Source organism: Drosophila obscura, unplaced genomic scaffold, assembly GCF_018151105.1.
Source record: "Drosophila obscura isolate BZ-5 IFL unplaced genomic scaffold, ASM1815110v1 contig_96, whole genome shotgun sequence".
In the NCBI taxonomy this organism is placed as follows: Eukaryota; Metazoa; Arthropoda; class Insecta; order Diptera; family Drosophilidae; genus Drosophila; species Drosophila obscura.
The window spans coordinates 220,402-248,250 of NW_024542890.1; the positions used below are offsets into that span (position 1 = coordinate 220,402).

Here is a 27,849-nt window from a genome sequence, read left to right on the forward strand (position 1 = left end):
ATGATATTTTCTGTCAGCCTTGAAAAGTTTGTGTCTTGCTTCTGATGCACTTTCTGCTAAGGAGCCAACAGGAACAGTTGATTTTTCAATGATTATGTATCCATGTACTAAAATTTTGTGTACTGTTGGAGACATGGGCTACCAAAAGTAGTTAGCCGTATACATAGTAAAAGTTTCAAGACAGAATATTTTGAATTTCTCTGAATTTATAGGGTAATGACAATTTATGGCAATCAGAATTACGTGTAAGCGTAACCGTTTTGTCTCGGCTTGTCTACATGAAGACCCATATATTTCCAAAACGCTGTTTGAATTTTTTGTTTACGTGCCGCCAATTCGAATTTGTCATTTCCCTTGACATGCCACATTTTTAGCTCAATTCTGTAAGATAATTTGAGTAAGAATTCAAAAAATCGAATCGTATATGGCTTCATCTCAAACGTTTTGGAATAAAAATCAGTTATATTAAGAAGCTGGGTGGGCTTTGCCCCACACATTGGACACGACTGGCAGGATTTCGTTCCCGTTAATATATTTAACACCTTGCCATCGATAAGTGTGAAGTGCCCATCGAATTTTTTAAAGATTTTGTTTGACTTATCAGTATGCATGTATATATTCAGGTTTTTAATCTGATTGTCCAAGGTTTCCTTTTCTTCTAATATAAGAGACGTTGATTCTTTAACATACGCAATTTTTAGAGGACGGCAAAATCGTATGGACTGAGGTGATTTATTCAACCAGATGACTCTATGTTTTGGATCTATCATTTTTATTGGAATCATTGAGGTCACAAAAAGAGAATCATCTAAAAATGGAGACTCGGCTATGCTAAATTTTTGTTTGTATAAACTGTGACCAGTAGACCCATCGAAACCGTAGCTAAAAATTAGTATACACTGAGTAACGTCTGAAAGTATTTCACAGACTTCCTCTTGCATTAATAATATTCGGGATGCGGTGTGGTTCAACAAGCTTTGCAAGGAAACTTTGGCTTCATTTTCGGTCCATGCTATTCCAGCAGGTCTACATTTTAGTTTCTCCTCAGCTATTTTTGAATAAGGGGGGTAAATATCGCAGCCATGTTGCTTACTTAGTTGTTTTACATTTATGTATTGCTGCTTAGTCCAACCATTTTTCATAAAAAAAGCGAATGCCTTCTCAGAAGTTATTGGACTTGGATCAACCGATTCAGTCGTAGAAGTTTTTTTTATAATTTCATTTTCATTTGATTTTCTTGCTGAAATGCTAGCAGCGTGTAGTAACAAAGGAGTTGAATTTTGTTTTTCTACCGCAAGTTCAGCTGCTAACTTAATTTTTAGTCGTTTACCAGCAGCTTCATATGTCAATTTCGGACGACCTCCTGTTTGCGGGGATTCATTTCCAGCATAAAGCTCTATTTTCATATTACCGGCTAGCCATATCGCGTGTTTTTGTTTAAATCGCTTTATGTTTCGGCTGCATCTTGGCAAATTTTTATTGATGTAATAAATAAAATTGGCAATTTTATTTGATATTATCTGGTTCATTGTTTTATCAAAGCGATCGCCATTCAATTTTCCGAAAATGTAACTCTTAAGAGCTTCTCGCGAGCGGTTGTTGCTTTCCCAAACTTCGAGAAGAGCTATGTTGCTAGATAAACGAAATTTTTGCGAAAAGGAGCAAAAAGGAACAAAAATGGTTAAATGTATGATAACAAAGACACGTTTGTCTTTAACTTTTCGTTCTTACTCTTTTGCTAGTCTGTGCTAAGTGATAAGTTATACTCTACAAAACACAAACACAATTGTTAGTTCAAATCTATGGAGATACACATATAAAACAGTTCACAGTTGGACAACAAGACACATTAATGAATACATATAAATTAATTTACATTAATAAATACCTTCGCAAGGAATTTCCATTTTTAGAATTATGAAATTTATTTTGTGCACAACAAAACAATTGCGCAAAGTTTGCAAATTTTCGCGCCAATTTACCCACACTAAAAAACCTCTCAAACAGCTGACTTTGTTGCTGTGGCAACCCTACAGGGTTGGAAGGCGGTTTTTTGCAAATGAAGATATCTAGACTAGATTAATAGGGGTCATTCCTAAAAATTAACTTAAAATATAAATAGGTTTATGCACCAAAATCGGGTTTTTTACCCATAGTGCATTGGCATGATACATACAGACGCATATATTATGAGGTATCTTGCAAGAGAGTAGTACATGTTTTGGTCGCAATTCATTAAACACCGTATTAGTTACGTAGTTAGTCCCAATCTCCTTTTTGTAAAGTTCATATAACTCCTTAATCGACAGCAACATAAAGCGCTTGGACATTAATTGTCGATGGATTGATAAAGTGTCCTTCCGACCAGGAGCTTGTATACTAATATCGTCGCGAAAATGAAATTCTTTAACAAGTCAAGTTATTTTCCTTTTTTCGATCCTGAACTGATCTTTCCAAAAGATATTGAAAGAATATCTTTATACAGTAAGTCAACAATATGTGCTCTTTTCTGCGGGTCGTCTGGCAAAGCAGTTTTGATTTTCTTGAAAGCTTTCCCAAAAGTTTGCTTGCAATTGTAGGGCTGACCCAGTGGCGGAATTCACTATTTTTGCAGGTTTATTCTTCTCACTCAATCGGAATTGTTGTACCCTCAAACGAGTTTGTTCTTTTCTTTTGTCTAGTTTTTTTTTTTGTTTGCCTGATAAAACAATTTTTTAATATATTTTACCGCTCTCTCTTTTGCCTTTGCACGGACCATCTCATTTTTTCGCTAGGTCTGATTTCATTTTTTTCCTGTATCGTTTTGAGTTAATTTTCCCGTTATTAGTAGAATTCATCTGTATAACTGATAATTTATTGTAAAACCATAATAAACTAGACAGTAATAAAAATTACTTACAATCTGGCGTGACGTTACACAATTTAGAAAATTGATATAAAATATAGTAACTGTAGCGTCCTCGCGATGTTTGTTGAAATGTGTTTCTTAGTTGAAGCTTTGTTATGTCGCAAACTTTTATCGACTTTTGATCATGTAAGGTAGTCTTTTCGAAGGCTGAGGTAAGCTCAGCCTCTCCAGGGCCACCTTACAAAGAAATTTGTAAATGGAGACGCCGTGTGTGGAAAGGTGGGCGTATGGGGCGAAAAGGGAACCTGATCGACACCGGTCACCCGGTGGTTAGCGGAGGCGCCTTCTGACAGTGTAGCCGCCCCTGTCTGCTCCGACTCGAGTGCCCCTGGTTGTACCTAGAAAGCACCCGTTCCGGAGACAGGCACGCGCCGTTTGGGAGCCCGCGGTCTGGCGCGGTAATGACCTGCGACCAGCCCAGCGGAGCCTCCAACGGTGGGCGACCACACTTACCGGCTTGCACTTTGGGAGGGGGAAAGGGTTAAATTTACACTGTTACACACGAGCACATTGTTTAGTTTTGTTTCTTTTATTCTTTTCTTAGTTCTTGTCTTTTTCCTATCTTAGCGTCGAAATTACATTTCCTACGTCCCTGCCTATTCGCACCAAACTAAGCCATGAAGGAGAAGGAACGTGCGAGTCGCTTCTGGGGACGCCACTCTACTTATACCCGTACTAAGTCAGTATATACATTTTTGAGCATATGATTTTTTAGAATTTTAGAATTAAAAAAAAAAATGTACATTTTACATTTTTTTGCTACATCTGTTATCAACATCTACATATATTATGTATATTCTACATCTAACATGTAGATTGTACATGTTCCATTCATATTCTACATCTCCTCCGCTAGGGGTTGCTCGCGCACTGAACGCGGCAGAGTGTGCGAGCGAGAAGGAAAATGAGTTGCGTTGTCGTGGGTGGGAGGGGGAGGGGAAGCAACTGAAAATTAATTTCTTCATTCTGGCTATCATTATGATCCGATCTGATTCAGATTCGGCAGTCTGGTAGATATGGGCATTCTCTACGATACTGCGTTTTTAGTTTTATCGTATCTTTAAAAATGTGCCTGCCACAGATTTTCGTCTTTTGTGTGGGCGGAAGGGGGCGGGGCGAAATTTTGAAATACACTTGTAGCAGTGTGATATCACATGAGTGTGGAAACCAAATTTGGTTGCCCTAGCTCTTATAGTCTCTGAGATCTAGGCGCTCAACAAGACGGACAGACAGACAGACAGACAGACAGACAGACAGACGGACAGACGGACAGACGGACAGACAGACATGGCTCTATCGACTCGGCTATTGATGCTGATCAAGAATATATATACTTTATGGGGTCGAAAACGTTTCCTTCTCTGCGTTACACACATCCACTTTTACCACAAATCTAATATACCCTTTAACTCTTCTTTGAGTACGGGTATAACAAATACATGAAGTTGCCAGATACTTCAAAAAAGATCAAATATTCGAAATGAACAGTTAATTGGATCTATTTGCAATCAAAGCAAAAAAGGGAAAACAAAAAGAACGGAATGGAGGCAATAAGGGAGTATTTTTTAAAAAGCGAAAATTTTGGGCACCGTCCTGCCGATATTGAATACGCAATACGGTTTGTTAATTCTGAATACAGGCACACACAGGGGTGTACAGTAGAAAACGTAGAGATATTGCGTACATTCTCGCCGTTCTTCGTCACATACGACGAACTGCACGTGAGACAGTTTGAAACAGGTGTAAGTATGATGTTATTTAAGCATGTTGCAATTTACTATCCAAAATATGTTTTCCAAAATAGCGTGGCATTCCTTCCAAAATTAAAATGCTGGTAATTGCGGCCCATACTGCTGAGCTGGACAGCCGTTTTGCAGTGCTCCACATTGCGGTGGTAAGTGAAAGCAATTTCATGTCTGGAAAAGTGTATAAAAATATTTGTATTTAACAGGCAGTCACAGAAGACACGACCATGGGCAAGGACAAGATACAGCTCCATGTGCAACGTGTGCTGGACCGCATAGGAGGCATGAAGGAGAATGGTATAACCTTTTCCAAAAAAGTACTAGGGGTCATCAGCGACGGCAATGCTGCAAATGCAAAAGCAGAATTTCACACATACCACTACGCGCATTTGCCGGTGCTGCGGGACTATATACATCTAAAAAATAATTTGGCAGAGCGGTACCGCTATACAGACCGAGTATTGCGGAGGGTATATATGAGGAGCATATTCAAGAAGAGTACTTGGCAATCGGTGTTGGACCAGGCAGATGCGGCTGCAGCGCTGTCTCCTCACCGGGAGTACAAGGAGAGGCAGTTGGCCAACTTACGATTGGTTCTGGAAAAGTTTTTCGGACTGTGCCCATCGGACCAAATCAGCCTGCACAATGTCAATACGGATGAGTTGGAGGTATTCCAAACATGCCTGCAGGGGGAGATTAGCTTGTTGGCAGCCGGGTACGTACCGGAGCTTCGGAACAGAGAGACAGCGCCAATATTTCTGGCCCAATTTGCAGGAGTGTATATGAAGCTGCAAGACATTAGGTAGTATTAGTTAGTAGTTAGGTAGTTAGGTAGTTTTAATCCAAATAAATAAACTCAAAAATTTATGAACATGATATTGTTTATTGGTGTGATTGATTATGCTTGATTGATTATGATTATTGCTCGGCCTCGGCCTCAGCCTCGGCGCGGGCCACCTGCACAGCCCAACGCTCATGGGACACAGGCTCATCATCGTCAGGACGGGCATGGATGAGTCGAGCTGCTTGGATGACAGGGGCGGCGGCTCGGACGACTGGAGCGGCTTGGATGACAGGGGCGGCGGCTCGGACGACTGGGGCGGCTTGGATGACAGGGGCGGCGGCTCGGACGACTGGGGCGGCTTGGATGACAGGGGCGGCGGCTTCGGACGCGGGGGCGGCCTTCGGCCGGGGCCGCCTCCCTCCTCCCGCCCCCCCCCCTTCCCCCCCCTTACCGCGTCCAACCATTTCCCGCCTTCCGCGCCCACGTCCACGTCCACGTCCATTCAATCCTCCGAATTGGTTTGCGTTCAAAAATTTGCAATGTTCATCTGGCTCAGCCGGTTTGATTCCGCTTGCGCCGTGTTCGCGCGCAAAGCGGCGGCCCCGGCGGCGGGGCCCGCCCCCCGCCCCCCTTCCCCCCCCCCGTCCCGGCCTCGCCCCCCTCCTTCTTTTCCCTTTTTTTTTTTTTTTTTTTTTTTTTATTAAATAAATAAAAAAAATAAAAATTTAAATTTTTTTTTTTTTTTTCTTTTTTTCTCTGTCCCCACCCCTTCCCCTTTTTTTTTCACACATCTTCTCACACCTTTTTTCTTTTTTTTTTTTTTTTTTTTCGCTTGCGCCGTGTTCGCGCGCAAGACCGCCTTCCGGCCCGGGTAAGGGCCCGCCCGCCCCCCCCCCCCCCCCCCCCCCCCCCCCCCCTTCCCCCCCCTTTTCCCCCTTTCCCTTTTCTCTTTTTTCTTTTTTTTTAATAAAAAAAAAAAAAAAATTAAAAATTTTTTTTTTTTTTTTTTTTTTTTTTTTCGCTTCTCCCCCCCTCTGCCCTTTTTTTTTTTTTTTTTTTTTTTTTTTTTTTTTTTTTTCTTTTTTTTTTTTTGAAATGTATATACATACACATACACATATACTTTTTAAACCGTTACGTTATGCCGTATGTGCATGTACGAGTATATACAAAGCAAGGCGCTGAAATTTATATACACACACATACAAGTTAACACTCCCCACCAGCTGCAGGGTATCAGCGGAATTCCAGAAGTGGAAGACCTCTGATGCTGACTCAAGTGGACGGGGGTCCTCAAGTTACATTGTTGCATAAACATCCGCTGGAGAGCGGACCGTCGGCTCGAGGCGCTGAGGTTGCAGAACGTCGGCCCGCTGCATGGGCAGCGCTGCCGTCTGGGGGGCAACTTTAAGAATATCATTTTATATTTCATTTCTTGTACTTCAGATTTAATCTCATACTTGACCGAGCCAGTCGTGCCGGTAATAAACTTTAAAACGTAATCTCGTCTTTCCTTGCCGGTGGCCGAGCCCCGGTACATATAAACGGGATAAATAATATTTAATTGGCGCCCAACGGGTCAAAAGAACCCAAGTTAACGCGAGTATAAAAAGTGCTGAAGAATTCAACAATCAAAAGAAAATTCGAAATAAATAATAAAAGTGGAAAACATACCAACGAGTGCATCTCATGTTTTTACTTGTGTCAGTGAAATAAGAAAGATACCCCTAGTGGCCCAAAAGAAAATCTCCCGGTGGGAACAAACAAATCAACAAAAAAAGAATGAAAAATTAAAAAAGAAAATAAGTGAGAAGTTTTTTTTTGTTGTCAAACCCTAGTGGCCCTTAAAAGAAAAAAGCTCCCTGTGGGCACAAACAAATCAACAGAAAAGGAATGAAAAATTAAAGAAAAAATAAGTGAGAAGTTTTGGTTGTCAAACCCCCCCGCCCAAAAAAATACATCAGTGTGTGCAAATTTTTTTTTGTTCTTCGCCAAAACCAAAAGGGCTACTGAAAAATACTTCTGTTTCATGTGCGCTACAACCAAGCATTAAGAAAAAAAAAAAAAAAAATTATTACAAAAAAAACACCCAACTACGCGGGAGCTGACACCAGAGGAACAAACACAAGGAGCTGTAGGGAAATCCCTCGCTTCCACCCAATATCTACGAAGGAAAAAATAGGCTGAAGGGCCCTCCCTCGCCTCACCTTACCAAAAATCAACAAAAGTCTACGCGGGCTGCAGGGAATTCCCTCGCCCAGCCCAACCATCTCAGCGTGAAAGGCTCCCGACGCTCAACCGAAGACCAATAGGCAGGGGCTAGATCAGACTCCCTTCACCCTACAATCAGAGAACATGTAAGTGAATTTTTCATGTGTTAACATTTCCTATGTCAGTGATAACGCAATAAGTATCGATAACAGCGAAAGATCCGCTATTTTTGGCAAATTTTGGTCAAAATTTAAAGTAAACCGCGAATGAGCAAACACCCTTCGACCCGCGTTTTTAAGAATTAGGAACGTAAGATAAACCTTTATAGGGTAGTTCTGCCGAAACAAATCGCACCACATGAGCCATAGGGAGGGCGACAGCGACAGTGACGATAGCCTTAGTTCCCTCATAGAGGGGCTCGATTTAACAGCACTGGACAGTCGACCAGCAAAAGAAAAACCAAAAGACATGGACGTGACGTCATTCAACAATGCCTTACAGGCCGCATTAGATAATCAAGCCAAAGGTTTTCAGGCTCACTTAGAGCGACTACAAGACGAGGTGGCCCAAGCAAACCAGGCTGCAGCCCAAGCAAACCAGGCTGCAGCCCAAGCACAAGAGGCTGCAGCCCTAGCGGGCCAAGCTACTGCACTTCGTGCGGAAATGCTCGCACTGCGGGAACAAGTTAACCAATCGAGCGCAGGACCATCTGTGCCGGTAGTAGAGGTTTTTAAGAGTGCGGAAATTCTTCCCGGGGTCCAATGCGATCAGTGCTTGGACATGGTCAAGTCTTTACCAGACTTTGACGGCAAACAGCTGGAATACGTCGGTTGGCGCCAGGCAGCTATGGCCGCGTATTCGGTGTTCGAGCCTTACCAAGGCAGCTCCAAACACTTCATGGCCACGGGCATCATTAGGAATAAGGTTAAAGGAGCAGCGAACAATGTGTTGTCGTCCTTCAACACAGTGCTCAATTTTAAGGCCATAATAAACAGGCTAGACAGCTCTTATTCAGATAAGACGCCTGTAGGGGTGATCCAGCAGAGGCTGGCAACCATGAGACAAGGGAACCTGTCTCTAACTGACTACTATGACGCAATAGAGAAACAGGTCTCCCTCATCACCAACAAAAACGTGATGATGCGCACCGCAGAAGCAGCGGATGTGCTCAACCAAAAAGCTAGGGAAGACGCCTTAGAGGTGTTCATATCAGGTTTGAGAAGGCCCCTGAAGGCAGCAGTCTTTCGGCGAGGCCAAAGGATTTGCCAACCGCACTGGCCTTAGCCCAGTCGGCGGAATCCAGCGAAGATCGCAGCATTCTGGCTGCGAACTACGCAAAGGCCATAGAAGAAAAATCCTTCCGAACAGGCGAGCGCAATTACCAAGCGCCACAACAGGGTAACGGGAGGCAAAACAGACCGCAAGACCCAAATTCGTTTAAGAGCCCTCATTATGTTAGGAGCCAGGGCAACTCGAATCAACAACAAAGAGCTACGGGCCAGGCCCCCGAGCCAATGGACGTAGACCCTTCATCCTCCAAATTTAGACAGGCCACGGCTTACCAAAAGCCAGGGGGGACGGGTAAGCGCGACAGCGGTTTCGGAAGAAAACCAAATTCGTCAGAGCGCACGTCAGGAAACTGGCGGCAGAGGGTGGAACACATTGCCACCTCAAGTGACCGGTCCCCGGCGGCCTACACTGAGGCCGCCGCTGAGGCGGTCGCAGAAATAGAGGCCGACGCCGAACTCGGATACGAGAGCGACTCGGTTAATTTTTCAGGGGATGCTCCTGCTGCCATTCGTTTGGCGGAAAGTAGCAGGGGTCAACATAAAACTTCTGATCGACACGGGTGCGTCCAAAAATTACATCAAGCCATTCATGTGGCTTCCTGGCGTTACCCCGGTTGAATCACCGTTCCCCGTTCACTCTATTAACGGGTCCAACAACATTACACAGAAATGTCCCCTGTCAATATTCGGCAAAATCACGCCTTTTTTTCTACTAAAAACATTAACAACCTTTGATGGCATCATTGGCCTGGACCTGCTCACGCAGGTAGGGGCCACGCTATCTCTGAGAAATGGAACGCTCACTTTCGGCAACACAACCGAGACAATCAAGTTCCATGAGTGCACAGATGTCAACCATACTAACGTTGTTGACATCGACGCACCTGCTGCCATAAAGGCAAGCTTCATGCAAATGCTGAAGAAAAGAAACAAGGCCTTCGCCGACCCTAACGGGTCGCTGCCCTATAACACTTCGGTCGTGGCCACTATTCGCACAGTGGACGACGAACCAATTTATTCCAAGCTTTACCCCTACCCGATGGGTGTAGCTGATTTTGTCGATGCCGAGGTTAAAAGCCTCTTGAAGGACAAAATCATACAGAAATCAAGGTCGCCATATAACAACCCGATATGGGTGGTCGACAAAAAAGGCACTGATGAGAAGGGCAATAAGAAGAAACGTCTCGTAATGGACTTTCGGAAGCTCAATCAGAAAACGATAGCCGACAAATACCCCATGCCATGCATCTCAATGATATTGGCAAATTTAGGTACTGCAAAGTACTTCACTACTCTTGACCTGAAATCCGGGTACCACCAAATAACTTTGGCGGAACGCGACAGGGAAAAAACTTCCTTTTCCGTAAATGGAGGGAAGTATGAGTTTTGCCGACTGCCCCTCGGTCTAAGAAATGCTGGCAGCATTTTCCAGAGGGCAATCGATGACGTTTTGCGCGAACAAATCGGCAAAACATGTTATGTTTACGTCGATGACGTAATCATATTCTCCAAGTCTCAGGACGAGCACGTTAAACACGTCGACTGGGTACTGAAAAGCCTCTATGATGCCAACATGAGAGTGGCTCAAGAGAAGTCGCAGTTCTTTAAGACAAGCGTAGAATACCTTGGCTTTATTGTAACTAGCGAAGGCACAAGAACGGACCCGGAAAAGGTGAAAGCCATCCAGGAGTACGTCGAGCCAACAACGCTATTCGGGCTAAGATCATTCTTAGGCCTAGCAAGCTACTACAGATGTTTTGTGAAAGATTTCGCGGCGATCGCCCGCCCTCTCTCAAACATCCTAAAAGGGGAAAACGGTTCAGTTAGCAAATATAAGTCTAAAAAAACCCCCATTATCTTCAACGAAGATCAAAGACGGGCGTTCCAGAAACTTAGGAACATTCTGGCATCGGAAAACGTAATGCTGATGTACCCAGATTACAAAAAGCCCTTCGATCTGACCACCGACGCTTCTGCTTACGGCATCGGAGCGGTACTGTCTAGGGGGGTCGACCGATCACAATGATCTCAAGGACCCTCAAGGACTGTGAGCTGAACTACGCCACTAACGAGCGAGAGCTGTTAGCGATTGTATGGGCCTTGGGAAAGTTGCGCCATTACATTTATGGCGTCAAAGAAATAAACGTATTTACTGATCACCAGCCGCTCACGTTCGCGGTGTCAGAGGGGAACCCCAACGCAAAAATCAAGCGTTGGAAGGCGCGAATCGATGAAATCGGCGCCAGGCTATTCTACAAGCCGGGGAAAGAAAACTTCGTCGCGGACGCACTGTCCCGGCAGAATATTTACGCGCTGGGAAGCAGCGCACCGCGCTCAGACGCAGCAACGATCCACAGTGAAGTTTCAATGACTTACACGATAGAATCGTCTGAAAAACCTGTAAACTGCTTCAGGAACCAGATCATTCTGGAAGAGACGCGCTTTCCCCTGAAGCAAATGTTTGTGCTCTTTGGGGAAAAAACGCGCCACATAATACATTTCCCAAACAGGGACGCTCTAATTGAGACCGTCAAGTCTCTGGTGAACCCACAAGTTGTGAACGCAATCCATTGCGAACTCCCAGTTCTAGCTTTCATACAGCATGAACTAGTAAAATCTTTTCCGGCGACGAAATTCTGGCATTGCAGGAATCTTGTCGCCGACATTGACGATAATGAAAAAAGAGAAATTATCAACGTCGAGCACAACCGGGCCCATAGAGCCGCTCAAGAAAACGTCAAACAAATCATGTCCGACTACTATTTCCCAAAAATGACGAAACTCGCAAGCGAAGTGGTCATGAATTGCAAAATTTGCTCCAAAGCAAAATACGACAGGCACCCTAAGAAACAGGAGCTAGGGCCGACACCGGTCCCCTCGTTCACGGGAGAAATGCTTCATGTCGACATATTTTCGACGGACAGAAAATATTTTCTGACATGTGTGGACAAATTCTCCAAATTTGCCATAGTACAGCCTATAGCTTCCCGCACCATAGCGGATATTAAGACTCCCCTCTTACAACTCATGAACATTTTTCCCAACACCAAACAGATTTACTGTGACAACGAACCATCACTAAGTTCAGAGACCATCAGATCGCTGTTGCACAACAATTTCGGGGTCCGCATCGCTAACGCGCCACCCCTCCACAGTACATCGAACGGACAAGTGGAAAGATTCCATAGTACACTCGTGGAAATCGCCAGGTGCCTTAAAATGGCCAAGGGAATCACCGACACGGTAGACCTATTCCTTCAAGCAACGGCGGAATACAATAGATCGGTGCACTCGGTCACCGACAAAAGACCCATCGACATCCTGCACGCAGTGGCTGCAGAAAGTAACAAAGAAGTTCAGAACAAAGTGCAAAAGGCCCAGATTGTACAAAACAATCGAGTCAACCAAGCACGGCAAAACAGAAACTTCAGTGTAGGCGAGAAGGTGTTGGTTAAAACCAACAGACGCCTGGGGAATAAGCTCTCCCCCTTGTATGTCGAAGAAACAATTGAAGCGGACTTGGGGACAACAGTCCTAATTAGAGGAGGGTGGTCCACAAGGACAACCTCAGATAGATATCCCGACTAAATATAAGTTAATTTGGTGAAGGAATTATAGCTGTTATTGGTAGACACTACGACTAGGCTTAAGGAAAACGATTGGTGGCGGTGTTGTGTTAGTTTTATTCCCCATATTTCATACGTATTTTTATCTACAGGGTTATCTGGGTACTTCACATCCTCACCATAGTCGCGGCTCGCGTCACCGACTACTCAAACTCAAATTACATTCCCATCACGGACGGAACGGTACTGATATGGGAAGGGCTTGATTACGTCAAGCACACGGCAAATCTGACCGAATATGGTCGCATTGTCGAGGAAACCGCCAAAATGGCGGACCTATTTCCCAAAATCGCACATGAGACAGTTGCTAGACGCGGACTGCAATCACATTAGAGATATGTTGTCCGATATCAGTATCCACCACAGGCTGGCGAGAAGTCTAGACTTCCTGGGAACCGCCCTTAAAGTAGTGGCCGGCACGCCAGACGCGTCCGATTTAGAAAACACCAGGTTTACAGAAGCACAACTGGTGCAAGCAAACAATAGGCAAATTCAGATAAACACCAAGGTTCAGAACCAATTAAATTCACTCACTAGCTTGGTAAACAAGATCATCAGCATAGAAAAAAAGGCACAAATCGACACAGCCCACTTGTACGAGACTTTGCTCGCTAGAAACAGAATTCTTATTACAGAAATAGGCAACCTGATGCTCACTATAACCCTGGCAAAGGCCAACGTAGTGAACCCGGCCATTTTAGATCACACTGACATAGAATCTGTTCTCACTGACCAATTCACAGGGGTCACAGTAGCAAACCTACTAGAAGTATCTAAGATTAAAATCCTACAATCTAATAACATAATCCACTTTATAATAGAATACCCTAGAGTTAGCATAGCTTGTAGAAAGGTGACGATATTCCCGGTTGAGCACGACGGAAAGGTACTGCAGCTGACAGAGAACATTGTAGCTGAGTGCGGAAACCAGGTGTGGGCCGTCACGAGCTGCGCCCCCACAACCACCACCACGTTCTGCAAAAAGGAAGTAAGAGGTTCCTGTGCCCAGGGATTACACTCCGGGGGCACCGCTCATTGCCTTTCGCAACCGAGCCATCTGGAGCCCATCACCCTCGTCGACGACGGCATGATCATCGTCAATAACCGGCCGGCAAAGATCAGCTGTGACTCGGACACGGTGGTTACGACCGCCGGAACGCAGCTCATCACCTTCAATGACTGCGCAACCGTAAATGGCACCCGATTCCGAAATCGCAATAACATCCAACAGCGATTTCCAGGCATCGCATCAGTACCCGCTCTGAACATCTCCGGGCACGAGACTATCCTGAGCCTCCCGTTCTTACACCAGCTCAGCGAGGACAACCTCAACTACATCAAGGAGGTCGAGCAGGCCACCATGGCCAAGCTCAGCCCGCTCCACGCGTTTGGACTGGGCATGGCTCTGTGCGGAGCATTGGGGGGAATCATCTACCTCAGATTCCACCTCAATAGGAAGAGAGATGCGAGGCAAATCAAGGAGATGATAGACGGATTGAGAGCAGCGAGGACGCCCGCTCTTTAAGAGGGGAGTAGTTAACACTCCCCACCAGCTGCAGGGTATCAGCGGAATTCCAGAAGTGGAAGACCTCTGATGCTGACTCAAGTGGACGGGGGTCCTCAAGTTACATTGTTGCATAAACATCCGCTGGAGAGCGGACCGTCGGCTCGAGGCGCTGAGGTTGCAGGAACGTCGGCCCGCTGCATGGGCAGCGCTGCCGTCTGGGGGGCAACTTTAAGAATATCATTTTATATTTCATTTCTTGTACTTCAGATTTAATCTCATACTTGACCGAGCCAGTCGTGCCGGTAATAAACTTTAAAACGTAATCTCGTCTTTCCTTGCCGGTGGCCGAGCCCCGGTACATATAAACGGGATAAATAATATTTAATTTACACATATAATTTTTTTGCCGTTACGAACCGCTATGTACATACATACATTTGTATGTACATATGTCCGAATTATTGCGGACGCAGTTTACTTTTCCGCGGTTTATACGAAACGGTAGGAAACACTAATATAAACATTTCAACGTATGCGGCAGAAAAGTAAACTGCGCCACTGAAAACTTAACATATAGCTTTACTAAATTGCACTCACCAAGTTTGGCTACAAATTCACAAACGCTTACACGTCACGTTCAACTTCACTCTACTCTGTTTGCCGGAATGATCCTGAACGATCCTAATCGATGTTTGAACCGAATATATCGAATACAATACTCGATTGCTTGAGTATCAAGCGCGCTGCTGTTACTAGCTAACAGCGGGCTGTTAAATAACATGAGGCATTTGGGTTATCTTTTACCACACCCATAAACCACACAAACTAACCACAAGCCAGCTACCAGGCTTCCTAGGCCACATATTGTGGTCACCACGCATCATCCACCACGCTGCACCCATGGCAATACACCTGTAAACGCCTTGGGATGGAGTTTTTTGTTTTTATTAAGTATCTCTGATATTGGTATTTAATATCTGCGGTGCGACATATTTCTGGTTAAAATCATCATCATTAGGTTAGGTTAGGTTGAAGCGGCTGTCGGGATTGTCAGAGACCCGACACACCTAGGCCGGTTTCGGCCCGTTGTGATACCGCATATTACGTTCCCTTCTCCCTCGTGAGACCCTATGTTATCCATTATCCCATCCGGATGCCCTTATGAAGCCTGCGATCCGTCTGGGACTGATTGTAGACATGTCCGAAATGTCAGTTAGAAAAGGAGCGCCCAAGTATTTCAGTCTCCTTCTACTGAGAGCCGGACAGGAGCAGAACAGGTGTTCCACAGTCTCCTCCTCGTCCTCATCTCTACAGCTTCGACAGAAGTCGTTATATGGGGCGCCCAGCCTGCTTGCATGTGTGCCTATTAGCCAGTGTCCCGTGAGAGAGCGTATGACTGAGCTGCACCTACTCCTACTGAGTTTGCAAAGCTCATCGGTGCGCTTCTTATTGATATTAGGCCATGTTTGCCGAGTCATCATCATCATTATGTGAAGCGAAAAAATAGACAAAAAATACTTTTCACCAAAAATTCAACCCCTTTTCGTTTGCTTTGTTTCCAATTGGCAGTTGGGCCCGCAACCTTCCAAAAAGTATTTTTTGTCTATTTTTTCACTTTTGAGGTTTGGTTAACGAATTTTAGCTTTAGTTAATGCGTCTATCTAAAACTAAAAATGCATGCCAAGAATTATTTTTCTTTCGACTTTTCTCGAATTTTTAAAGTCAAAATTTCGAAAAAATACCGCAAAAAATTATGAAATTTGAATTTGAAAGCTTAATATCTTCCAGGCGTTAAGCTTCAGATACAAAGTTTCTGGATACGATTTATAGTTGCATTGGGCTCCTTTTCAGAACTGCAAAGTTCAATGCAACCAGATGTAATAATAATTAAGTTATGTGAAAAAAAGCATTCATTTCAGGTAAAATTATTTGTGTAACACAAATAACACTAGTCAACACTAGAATTAGGCTGTGGCCCAAAATTTAGATTCTTATAGATTTTGGGGTTACAAATTTTAAACGAACTATGGTTTTTTTTTATGGTGTAGTATTTTTTTAAAGAATTTTTTAAAATCTGGTATTTTTGTTGTTGTTTTTTTTCAGAGGTAGTGCTTCTATTTTTCACATAATTTAAGTATTTTATATCTGGTTGCATAGAACTTTGCAGTTCTGAAAAGCTGACAAACGCAGCTAAAATTCCGACCCAGACCTTTTGTATCTGCAGCTTAACGCCTGGAAGATATTAAGCTTTCAAATTTCTTAATTTTTTGCGGTATTATTTTTCGAAATTTTGACTTTAAAAATTCGAGAAAAGTCGAAAGAAAAATAATTCTTGGCATGCATTTTTATACCCGTACTCAAAAAAGAGTTAAGGGGTATATTAGATTTGTGGTAAAAGTGGATGTGTGCAACGCAGAGAAGGAAACGTTTCCGACCCCATAAAGTATATATATTCTTGATCAGCATCAATAGCCGAGTCTATATAGCCATGTCCGTCCGTCTGTCCGTCCGTCCGTCTTGATGAGCGCCTGGATCTCAGAGACTATAAGAGCTAGAGAAACCAAATTTGGTTTCCAGACTCATGTGATATCCCACTGCTACAAGTGTATTTCAAAATTTCGCCCCGCCCCCTTCCGCCCCCACAAAGAACGAAAATCTTTGGCAGGCACATTTTGAAAGATACGATAAAACTAAAAACGCAGTATCGTAGAGAATGTCCATATCTACCAGACTGCTGAATCTGAATCAGATCGGGTCATAATTATAGCCAGAATGAAGAAATTAATTTTCAGTTGCTTCCCCTCCCCCCCTCCCGAACAGACAACGCAACTCATTTTCCTTCTCGCTCGCACACTCTGCCGCGTTCAGTGCGCGAGCAACCCCAGCGGAGGAGATGTAGAATCTAATTGGAACATGTACAGTCTACATGTTAGATGTAGAATATACATTGTATATGTAGATGTAGATATCATATGTAGCAAAAAAATGTAAAATGTAAAATTTTTTTTTTAATTCTAAAATTCTAAAAAATCATATGCTCAAAAATGTATATACTGACTGAGTACGGGTATAAGTAGAGTCGCGTCCCCAGAAGCGACTCACACGTTCCTTCTCAATAGTTTTAGATAGACGCATTAACTAAAGCTAAAATTCGTTAACCAAACCTCAAAAGTGAAAAAATAGACAAAAAATACTTTTTGGAAGGTTGCGGGCCAATTGGAAACAAAGCAAACGAAAAGGGGTTGAATTTTTGGTGAAAAGTATTTTTTGTCTATTTTTTCGCTTCACATAATGATGATGATGACTCGGCAAACATGGCCTAATATCAATAAGAAGCGCACCGATGAGCTTTGCAAACTCAGTAGGAGTAGGTGCAGCTCAGTCATACGCTCTCTCACGGGACACTGGCTAATAGGCACACATGCAAGCAGGCTGGGCGCCCCATATAACGACTTCTGTCGAAGCTGTAGAGATGAGGACGAGGGAGGGGGACTGTGGAACACCTGTTCTGCTCCTGTCCGGCTCTCAGTAGAAGGAGACTGAAATACTTGGGCGCTCCTTTTCTAACTGACATTTCGGACATGTCTACAATCAGTCCCAGACGGATCGCAGGCTTCATAAGGGCATCCGGATGGGATAATGGATAACATAGGGTCTCACGAGGGAGAAGGGAACGTAATATGCGGTATCACAACGGGCCGAAACCGGCCTAGGTGTGTCGGGTATCTGACAATCCCGACAGCCGCTTCAACCTAACCTAACCTAATGATGATGATTTTAACCAGAAATATGTCGCACCGCAGATATTAAATACCAATATCAGAGATACTTAATAAAAACAAAAAACTCCATCCCAAGGCGTTTACAGGTGTATTGCCATGGGTGCAGCGTGGTGGATGATGCGTGGTGACCACAATATGTGGCCTAGGAAGCCTGGTAGCTGGCTTGTGGTTAGTTTGTGTGGTTTATGGGTGTGGTAAAAGATAACAGAAATGCCTCATGTTATTTAACAGCCCGCTGTTAGCTAGTAACAGCAGCGCGCTTGATACTCAAGCAATCGAGTATTGTATTCGATATATTCGGTTCAAACATCGATTAGGATCGTTCAGGATCATTCCGGCAAACAGAGTAGAGTGAAGTTGAACGTGACGTGTAAGCGTTTGTGAATTTGTAGCCAAACTTGGTGAAAGCAATTTAGTAAAGCTATCTGTTAAGTTTTCAGTGGCGCAGTTTACTTTTCTGCCGCATGCGTTCAAATGTTTATATTACTGTTTCCTACCTTTTCGTATAAACCGCGGAAAAGTAAACTGCGTCCGCAATAAATCGGACATATGTACATACGAATGTATGTATGTACATAGCGGTTCGTACCACCACCAACCAGTGTTCTGGTGGAACGAGAGCATTGCCGAGGCACGCCGGGAATGCAACCACGCACGACGCCGCTACCAGCGCTCGCGGGGTAGCACGGACTTTTCGCAATGGCAGGCTACCTTTAGAGACTGCCGGAGGGCTCTCAAGGCCGCCATTAAGGAAAGCAAACGCCAGTGCTTTCTGACGCTATGCGATTCTGCTGAGCAAGATCCATGGGGAATGGCATACAAGCTGGTAACAAAAAAGCTGTGCGCCAAGAAACAAGCACCCCATCGGACCCCGACATGGCCAGATCCATTGTGGAGGAGCTCTTTCCGCGCATGTCGGATCACATAGAGGAGGTCCATTGCCTAATCCCACCGCTACAACAGGCCCACATCGAGGAGGTGACTCTCGAAGAAATCGCTATTGCAGCCAGGAGCATTGGCCCGAACAAGGCACCGGGGCCGGATTCTATACTCTCATACTCGCCCTTTCCCTGCGCCCGGAAATCTTCGTGAAGCTGCTAAACCAGTGCCTTCGCGAAGGAGTCTTTCCTAAGAGGTGGAAGATGCAGAAGCTAGTGCTCATTCCCAAGCCAGGCAAGCCGCCAGGGATAGCGTCATCGTTTAGGCCAATCTGCTTGATCGACTCAGCGGGCAAACTGCTCGAGAAAGTGGTATGCTCGCGACTAGAACGAGCCATCGCGGAGGCTGGCGACCTATCACTGCATCAATACGGTTTTCGCAAGGCCAGATCCACGACTGACGCCGTGGGTAGAGTGGTAGACATTGCATCTAGGGCAATCGCCGGCACTCGGTGGAAAGGCGGCTGCAAGGAGTACTGCCTAATGGCCACGCTGGACATCAGGAACGCGTTCAACACGGCGAGATGGAGCTGTATCTTGAGGGCGCTAGGGAGGTTCAATACACCCATGTACCTTCAGCGCATGGTACGAAACTACTTTTGAGGAAAGGCTGCTCTTGTACGACACTCAGGCCGGCACGGAACAATACGAGGTATCTGGAGGCGTTCCGCAGGGGTCGGTACTGGGTCCCTTACTGTGGAACGCAATGTACGACGGCATTCTGCGACTCAGCCTCCCCCACGGAGTGCATGTGGTGGGCTTTGCGGACGACGTGGCTGTCCTGGTAGTGGCTAAAGACTTGGCCGCAGTAGAGACGACCTGCAACCTGACGATTGCGCTCATCCAACAGTGGCTGGAGCTGGTCGGGCTTGAACTCGCTCCTCACAAGACCGAGGCAGTACTGGTGTCCAGCCGGAAGAAAGTGGAGACGGCCAGCATCACAGTGGCAGGCACCCTAGTGTCATCAAAGCGGGCTATCAAGTACCTTGGCGTCCTGATAGACGCACGACTGTTTTCGAGAGCATCTGGCCTACATGAACTCGAAGGCGGCATCCAGCAACAGAGCTCTGTCAAGGATGATGTTGAATACCCGAGGACCCAAGCAATGGCGACGACATCTACTATCGAGTGTGACGAGATCGGTGATGCTTTACGCAGCGCCAATCTGGACAAAGGCCCTCCAGACAGCGAGCTAACACCAGAGGCCTGGCAGCCACTCACCGACTCTCTTCACTTCGAATAGTTAGTGCCTTCCGAACAGTCTCGGACGATGCTGCCCACGTGATAGCGGGTATAGCACCGTTTGAGTACCTAGCGGAGGAGCGGTCCACCTACCATCTGGATACGCATGGCAGAGGCATGGAAGCAGCGGACAAACGGCAGGTGCGCAAGGCTTGCAAGCTGCAGAGCCTCCGGAAGTGGCAACAACGCTGGGATACGTCCCCTAAAGGTCGATGGACTCACCAACTCATCCCATCCATCGAAGCGTGGGTTGATAGGAAGCATGGCCAGGTCAATTTCTATTTGACACAGCTCCTCAGCGGCCACGGCTGCTTTCGCAGCTACCTGCATCGTTTCGGGCATGAGGACTCAGCAGAGTGCAGGTTTACAGCGCAGCGTCATCAGCTGGAAGTCACCCTGGGAGGGGCGATATCCAAACATAGCCTGGTGCCGTACATGCTAAGGTCCCCTGGTAACTGGGAGGCGATCAGCAACTTCGCGGCCACCATCATGGCAGAACTGCGCGCTGTTGAGCGCCAGAGAAGGGAGCAGCAAGGCTAAGCGTGTGAAGCATTGCTTCGCGGCCGTACCACACTTGTCGGGCTCGCATAGTCTAGTAAACTAATTGTAAATAGATAACTAGATTAATTAAATAAATGGAATTAAAAAAACGGTAACGGTAACGGTAGAAAAAGTATATGTGTATGTACATATATACATTTCAGCGCCTTGCTTTGCATATACATACACATACGGCATAACGTAACGGTCAAAATAATGTGTGTATGTGTATGTATATACATTTCAGCGCCTTGCTTTGCATGTATGTACATACACATACGACATATACTTTGCTATGTACATATGTGCTTGCAAGATGTTTTGCGTTCACATATGTATGTCAACATTTTACCGTTATGGCACCGAGACGCGTGCATATGCACACATACATATGCATTTGTAATACAAACTCTTCATTCTGTTTTCTTTTATTACAGAATATGGACAACCAACAGCGAGGAAGACGGGGACACGACGGTCGTGTCTACCAGGGACCGGGAAGGGCGTCGAGAGATCGGCGTGCCTTTAATCGGGCCCTGGAGGCCGTCCTTCGAGCGAACACGGCGCAAGCCGAATCGAACCGGCTGAGCCGGTTAAACATTTCGAACATGTTAAACGCAGCCAACTTTGGGAATTCAAATGGACGTGGACGTGGACATGGACATGGTGGACGTGGACGTGGACATGGACATGGTGGACGTGGACATGGTGGACGTGGACATGGTGGGCGTGGACATGGTGGACGTGGACATGGTGGGCGTGGACATGGTGGACGCGTCCCTGCCGATGAAGCTCCTGTCGTCCCTGCCGCTCCAGTGGCCGATGCCGCTCGTATCGCGCATGCCGCTTCCATCGCCCATGCCGCTCGTATAGTCCATGCGGTTCCAGTCGTCCATGCCGCCCCAGTCATCCATGCCGCTCGAATCGCCCATGCCGCTTCCATGGTCCGTGCCGCTCCAGTCATCAATGCCGCTCCAGTGGTCCATGCCCCTCCTGACGATGATGAGCCAGTGGTGTCCCATGAGCGTTGGGCTGTGCAGGTGGCCCGCGCCCGAGGCCGAGGAATAACCATTAAAAAACAAATAAACAATATTATGTATATACATTTTTATACCCGTACTCAAAAAAGAGTTAAGGGGTATATTAGATTTGTGGTAAAAGTGGATGTGTGTAACGCAGAGAAGGAAACGTTTCCGACCCCATAAAGTATATATATTCTTGATCAGCATCAATAGCCGAGTCTATATAGCCATGTCTGTCTATCCGTCTGTCTGTCTGTCCGTCCCGATGAGCGCCTAGATCTCAGAGACTATAAGAGCTAGGGCAACCAAATTTGGTTTCCAGACTCATGTGATATCCCACTGCTACAAGTGTATTTCAAAATTTCGCCCCGCCCCCACATTTTTAAAGATACGATAAAACTAAAAACGCAGTATCGTAGAGAATGCCCATATCTACCAGACTGCCGAATCTGAACTAGATCGGATCATAATTATAGCCAGAATTAATTTTCTGTTGCTTCCCCTGCCCCCTCCTGCCAACAACAACGCAACTCATTTTCCTTCTCGCCCACACACTCTGCCGCGTTCAGTGCGCGAGCAACCCCTAGCGGAGGAGATGTAGAATCTATATGGAACATCTATAATCTACATGTTAGATGTAGAATATACATTGTAGATGTAGATAACATATGTAGCAAAAAAAAATGCAAAATGTAAAATTTTTTTTTTTTATTCCAAAATTTTAATAAATTACATGCTTAAAAATGTATATACTGACTGAGTACGGGTACAGGTAGAGTCGCGTCCCAGAAGCGACTCGCACGTTCCTTCTCGTTTCGTTTTGTTGTGAGGGCTGATGTAGTGACCTGAGCTGATCTGCCGCAACATAAATGAGGAATGGGCAGAGTGGGTGGGGATGGGAAATAAATACAATATATAAAAATAAAGGTTGTTATCTCTGCTCATATCTCCTAAACTAAAATTATCTTGAAAATTAGACTCGCTAAAGCTCTGGAAAATGTTCTACTAGATTTGTACATTTATTCAAAGCGTTCATAAAATATTTTTTCGTTTTGTTTTGAAAAGCTGATGTTGCGACGGGCGCGCGGGGTATTTCTTCCATTTTTTTTAGGCTAGCCTTTGCCTCTGCTTTCGGCTTCGTCAATGCCTCACCCGCGTCGAGTCGAGCGACAGAATACGCAAACGAAATATGAAGACAGACGACGGGAATAGGTCCAAGGCCGGATTGGCAGTTGCCAAGGGCCCCCCTAGGGCTAACAGAAAAATTTGTTGAAAAAACAAAACTCCAAATAATGGATAAGAAATATAATAGCCACTGCACTATGGGCAAAAAGTCCGTTTTTTTGGCATCATTACCAATTTTGAAGATAGAAACATGAAACTTTGTACATATACTTAAAAAATAAAGGTAGAATTTCGGATTTATTTGTTTTTTTCAGTTGGACCACGCCTTCCTTCCCGCCCACCTCACCATAGGGTTAAAATTTTCAAATTTTTGTCTACAATTATGTTTTAAAATATTTAAATTTAATATATTTAAGGAATACGCAATACATGAATTTTTAATAATGCATTTATAGCAATTCCTATTTTAAAGTTGATTTGGATCCCTGCAAAATTAAATCAAACATTAGTTGAAGCCCAATATTAAGTTTTGTGACGCCATACCTTGATACCGAGTTAATAATTTATTCATCCCAAAATTCTTCCTCCAACTCCAGTGTATCCAGCCCGAAAATTTCGATTTCATCATCTCCGTTTTCTTCTATCTGATTATTATTATTGTCTTTACATGCTTTTGTTGTTGAAAGCTCAATATCAGGAGATTCCAAAAGAGCTAAAACTTCTGTCGGTAGCCTTTTTTTATGGTTTAAGCTTTGGCGTTCCTTCAGATTTATAAAAGATAGAAGTGGGTCAGAAGAATCTAATGCTCTGTTAAACACGTCTGACATAGTATTTAGGCGGCTGCTTTTCCTTGCATGAGATAGCCTATCGCGTTTGTATAATTTATTGCGCGCTTCTGACGCATTTTCGCCGAGAGCTCCTAAAGGAAGTACGGAGGTTTCCATAATTTGGTGCCCATGTACCAATACCTTGTGCACAGTTGGAGGCATTGGATACCATTCATAAGTTTTAACGTATAAGTTAAACGTTTTTGTACATATGTCTTTAAATTTTGCTGGGCATACCTTATACTCACAAGATATGGCAATTAAAATGATATAAAAATTTTTCAAAATGGTCTCGTTAAAATGTAAAATTTTTGCCAAAGTTTTGACATCTGAAAAAGCTCTTCTGGCGGTATTTCCATCGTTGCTATGCCGCTTCCATCGCCCATGCCGCTCGTATAGTCCATGCGGTTCCAGTCGTCCATGCCGCCCCAGTCATCCCGCCGCTCGAATCGCCCATGCCGCTTCCATGGTCCGTGCCGCTCCAGTCATCAATGCCGCTCCAGTGGTCCATGCCCCTCCTGACGATGATGAGCCAGTGGTGTCCCATGAGCGTTGGGCTGTGCAGGTGGCCCGCGCCGAGGCCGAGGAATAACCATTAAAAAACAAATAAACAATATTATGTATATACATTTTTATACCCGTACTCAAAAAAGAGTTAAGGGGTATATTAGATTTGTGGTAAAAGTGGATGTGTGTAACGCAGAGAAGGAAACGTTTCCCCCCATAAAGTATATATATTCTTGATCAGCATCAATAGCCGAGTCTATATAGCCATGTCTGTCTATCCGTCTGTCTGTCTGTCCGTCCCGATGAGCGCCTAGATCCAGAGACTATAAGAGCTAGGGCAACCAAATTTGGTTTCCAGACTCATGTGATATCCCACTGCTACAAGTGTTTTTCAAAATTTCGCCCCGCCCCCACATTTTTAAAGATACGATAAAACTAAAAACGCAGTATGTAGAGAATGCCCATATCTACCAGACTGCCGAATCTGAACTAGATCGGATCATAATTATAGCCAGAATTAATTTTCTGTTGCTTCCCCTGCCCCCTCCTGCCAACAACAACGCAACTCATTTTCCTTCTCGCCCACACACTCTGCCGCGTTCAGTGCGCGGGCACCCCTAGCGGAGGAGATGTAGAATCTATATGGAACATCTATAATCTACATGTTAGATGTAGAATATACATTGTAGATGTAGATAACATATGTAGCAAAAAAAAATGCAAAATGTAAAATTTTTTTTTTTATTCCAAAATTTTAATAAATTACATGCTTAAAAATGTATATACTGACTGAGTACGGGTACAAGTAGAGTCGCGTCCCCAGAAGCGACTCGCACGTTCCTTCTCGTTTCGTTTTGTTGTGAGGGCTGATGTAGTGACCTGAGCTGATCTGCCGCAACATAAATGAGGAATGGGCAGAGTGGGTGGGGATGGGAAATAAATACAATATATAAAAATAAAGGTTGTTATCTCTGCTCATATCTCCTAAACTAAAATTATCTTGAAAATTAGACTCGCTAAAGCTCTGGAAAATGTTCTACTAGATGTGTACATTTATTCAAAGCGTTCATAAAATATTTTTTCGTTTTGTTTTGAAAAGCTGATGTTGCGACGGGCGCGCGGGGTATTTCTTCCATTTTTTTTAGGCTAGCCTTTGCCTCTGCTTTCGGCTTCGTCAATGCCTCACCCGCGTCGAGTCGAGCGACAGAATACGCAAACGAAATATGAAGTCAGACGACGGGAATAGGTCCAAGGCCGGATTGGCAGTTGCCGAGGGCCCCCCTAGGGCTAACAGAAAAATTTGTTGAAAAAACAAAACTCCAAATAATGGATAAGAAATATAATAGCCACTGCACTATGGGCAAAAAGTCCGTTTTTTTGGCATCATTACCAATTTTGAAGATAGAAACATGAAACTTTGTACATATACTTAAAAAATAAACGTAGAATTTCGGATTTATTTGTTTTTTTCAGTTGGACCACGCCTTCCTTCCCGCCCACCTCACCATAGGGTTAAAATTTTCAAATTTTTGTCTACAATTATGTTTTAAAATATTTAAATTTAATATATTTAAGGAATACGCAATAAATGAATTTTTAATAATGCATTTATAGCAATTCCTATTTTAAAGTTGATTTCGATCCTGCAAAATTAAATCAAACATTAGTTGAAGCCCAATATTAAGTTTTGTGACGCCATACCTTGATACCGAGTTAATAATTTATTCATCCCAAAATTCTTCCTCCAACTCCAGTGTATCCAGCCCGAAAATTTCGATTTCATCATCTCCGTTTTCTTCTATCTGATTACACTAGTCAACACGATTTTTCCTCAAGGAACAAAACGAACTTTTTCTTAAAGATTTGGGGCTTAGAAATGGTTTGATGATATTTTTTTTTTTATGGCAGAGCTTTTTTTTAAAGAATTTTTGAAAACTGGTATTTTTTTTTAAAGCTTTTTTCAGAGGTAGCGCTTGTTTTTTTCACATAACTCTATATCTTACGTCTGGTTGTAAAGAACTTTGCTATGTTGAAAAGATAATTAAAACAGCTAAAAGTTAAGCCCAAACACTTTGTGATTACAGCTTCACGTCTGGAAATATAAAGCATTGAAATGCAAAAATTATGATTTTTGTGCGGTATTTCTTACGAAATTTTGACTTTAGAAACTCAGGAAAAGTCGAAAAAAAATTATATCCTGTGTCCTCTATTTTTTTGTGTATAGGTGCGTTAATTTGGCGTCGTTTAAGGTATCGCTCATTAAAATCTATGGAGAGACTTTGGAGCTAAAATTCGTTAACCAAACCTAAAATATGGCAAAAATGAACAAAAAATACCTTTAAGGTTGCGGCCAAACTGCCCATTGGGGAACAAAGGCGCGATCAGGTACCAAATGTACAACCCTTGTTCGTTTGCTTTGTTCCATGGCAGTGGGTGCCGCCTTCAAAAAGGTATTTTGTTCATTTTTTCCAGGGGAAACACGCACAGATCAACAGAGGATGCCTGGGCAATCGCCGGGCGGCACCTCTGGAAAAACTACATGGCAAGGGGGGGAAACACGCACCGATCGACAGATGAAGACGCGCTGGTAGTTATTTAAGTTCCATTTTTATTTTATCTCATCTTCTTCTTCTTCCTCTTCTCCTGCCTAACCGCACCGCTCGCCAGCCATCTTCCTCACGACGGTGAGACTTGCTCACCCTTTCCTAGCTCGCCGTCAAAATCTGTCTTCTTCTTCGTCTTCTTGGCTGCTTGCACTGGCACGTCCGTTCAGCTCGCTGGTCTGGAATATATCTCCCCCCGTTTTCCATGTGCTTGCGATCTTATAAACCCACCCTTGTGGTGCTGGTGATTGAGCTTTCGCTCTCTGCTCTCCCGCTCTCTGTGCTGATGCTGGTGGTAGAGCTTTCGCTCTCTGCTCTCCCGCTCTCTCTGTACAGATGTTGGTTGGTTGAGGTTCGTGTCTCCACTCTGTACTGATGTTGGTGGTTGAGGTTCATGTCTCAACTCTGGAGCTTTTATCAGTGCTATCAGTGATGCCCGAGCGATCACTGTGCTTTTCCCTCCTAAGTCACGACCGAGCAAGTACTTAAACTAATTTTGATTAATGCCATAGCTTAACTACTAACAAATGCCGTCACTTAACCTAATAATGAAAATAAAACATAATAATAACAAAATAATAGTAAATAATAATAAGAGATCCTTCATGGTGAAAAAATAATGTGGGGGAGCGTCTGCTCCTTCACAGTAATAAAACCTTATCTTTGTCAGAACCTGTGACTCGCCATTTCTTTAGTTCAATTCTGTACGATACTTTTAATACAAATTCGAAGAATCGTATCCATGCATGCAAAGGGCTTACTCCATATTTAAGGCTATCAGTAGAGATCTGAAAGTTTATTGAATCTATATTTTTTGTCTTCAAAAGTTGATTTGGCTTAGCACCACATAATGGGCAGGATTGGCATGAATTAGTACCAGTTAACACATTTAAAACTTTGCCATCTATTAAAGTCAAATGTGCTTCATATTTTACTACTATTTTTTGGTTTCCGCAATTGTATGTGTGCTCTTCAAGTTTTTTTATTTGCTCGTCCAAGTTCTTTTTCTCATTTTTAATGAGTTCAGTAGTTTCCCTAATAAATTCCATTTTGAGAGGCCGGCAGAATCTGACTGATTGTGGAGAAGGATTTAACCAAATAATTTGATTTTGGCAATCTATTAATTTTAAGGGAATTATTGTTGTTACAAACAGTGATTGATCCAATCCAACAGGCTTCTCTGTGTGAAATCG

At 44.0% G+C, this 27,849-nt stretch overlaps 1 protein-coding gene across 1 annotated transcript; it reads left to right on the top strand.

Moving 5' to 3' along the window:
* Positions 1-4,337: 4,337 nt before the first annotated feature.
* Positions 4,338-5,461, top strand: LOC111076732. Its single transcript, XM_041596149.1, has 3 exons — positions 4,338-4,650; positions 4,713-4,802; positions 4,860-5,461. The coding sequence occupies exons 1-3, from the start codon at positions 4,450-4,452 to the stop codon at positions 5,457-5,459; spliced, it is 891 nt and encodes a 296-aa protein (XP_041452083.1). The 5' UTR covers positions 4,338-4,449; the 3' UTR covers positions 5,460-5,461.
* The last annotated feature ends 22,388 nt before the right edge of the window (positions 5,462-27,849 follow it).

Excerpts from the sequence above, each read along its gene's own strand:
- LOC111076732 (XM_041596149.1), top strand. The coding sequence starts at position 4,450 with ATGGAGGCAATAAGGGAGTATTTTTTAAAAAGCGAAAATTTTGGGCAC. Across the intron at positions 4,651-4,712 it reads TGAGACAGTTTGAAACAGGT|CGTGGCATTCCTTCCAAAAT; the intron begins GTAAGTATGATG and ends TTTCCAAAATAG. Across the intron at positions 4,803-4,859 it reads CAGTGCTCCACATTGCGGTG|GCAGTCACAGAAGACACGAC; the intron begins GTAAGTGAAAGC and ends TGTATTTAACAG.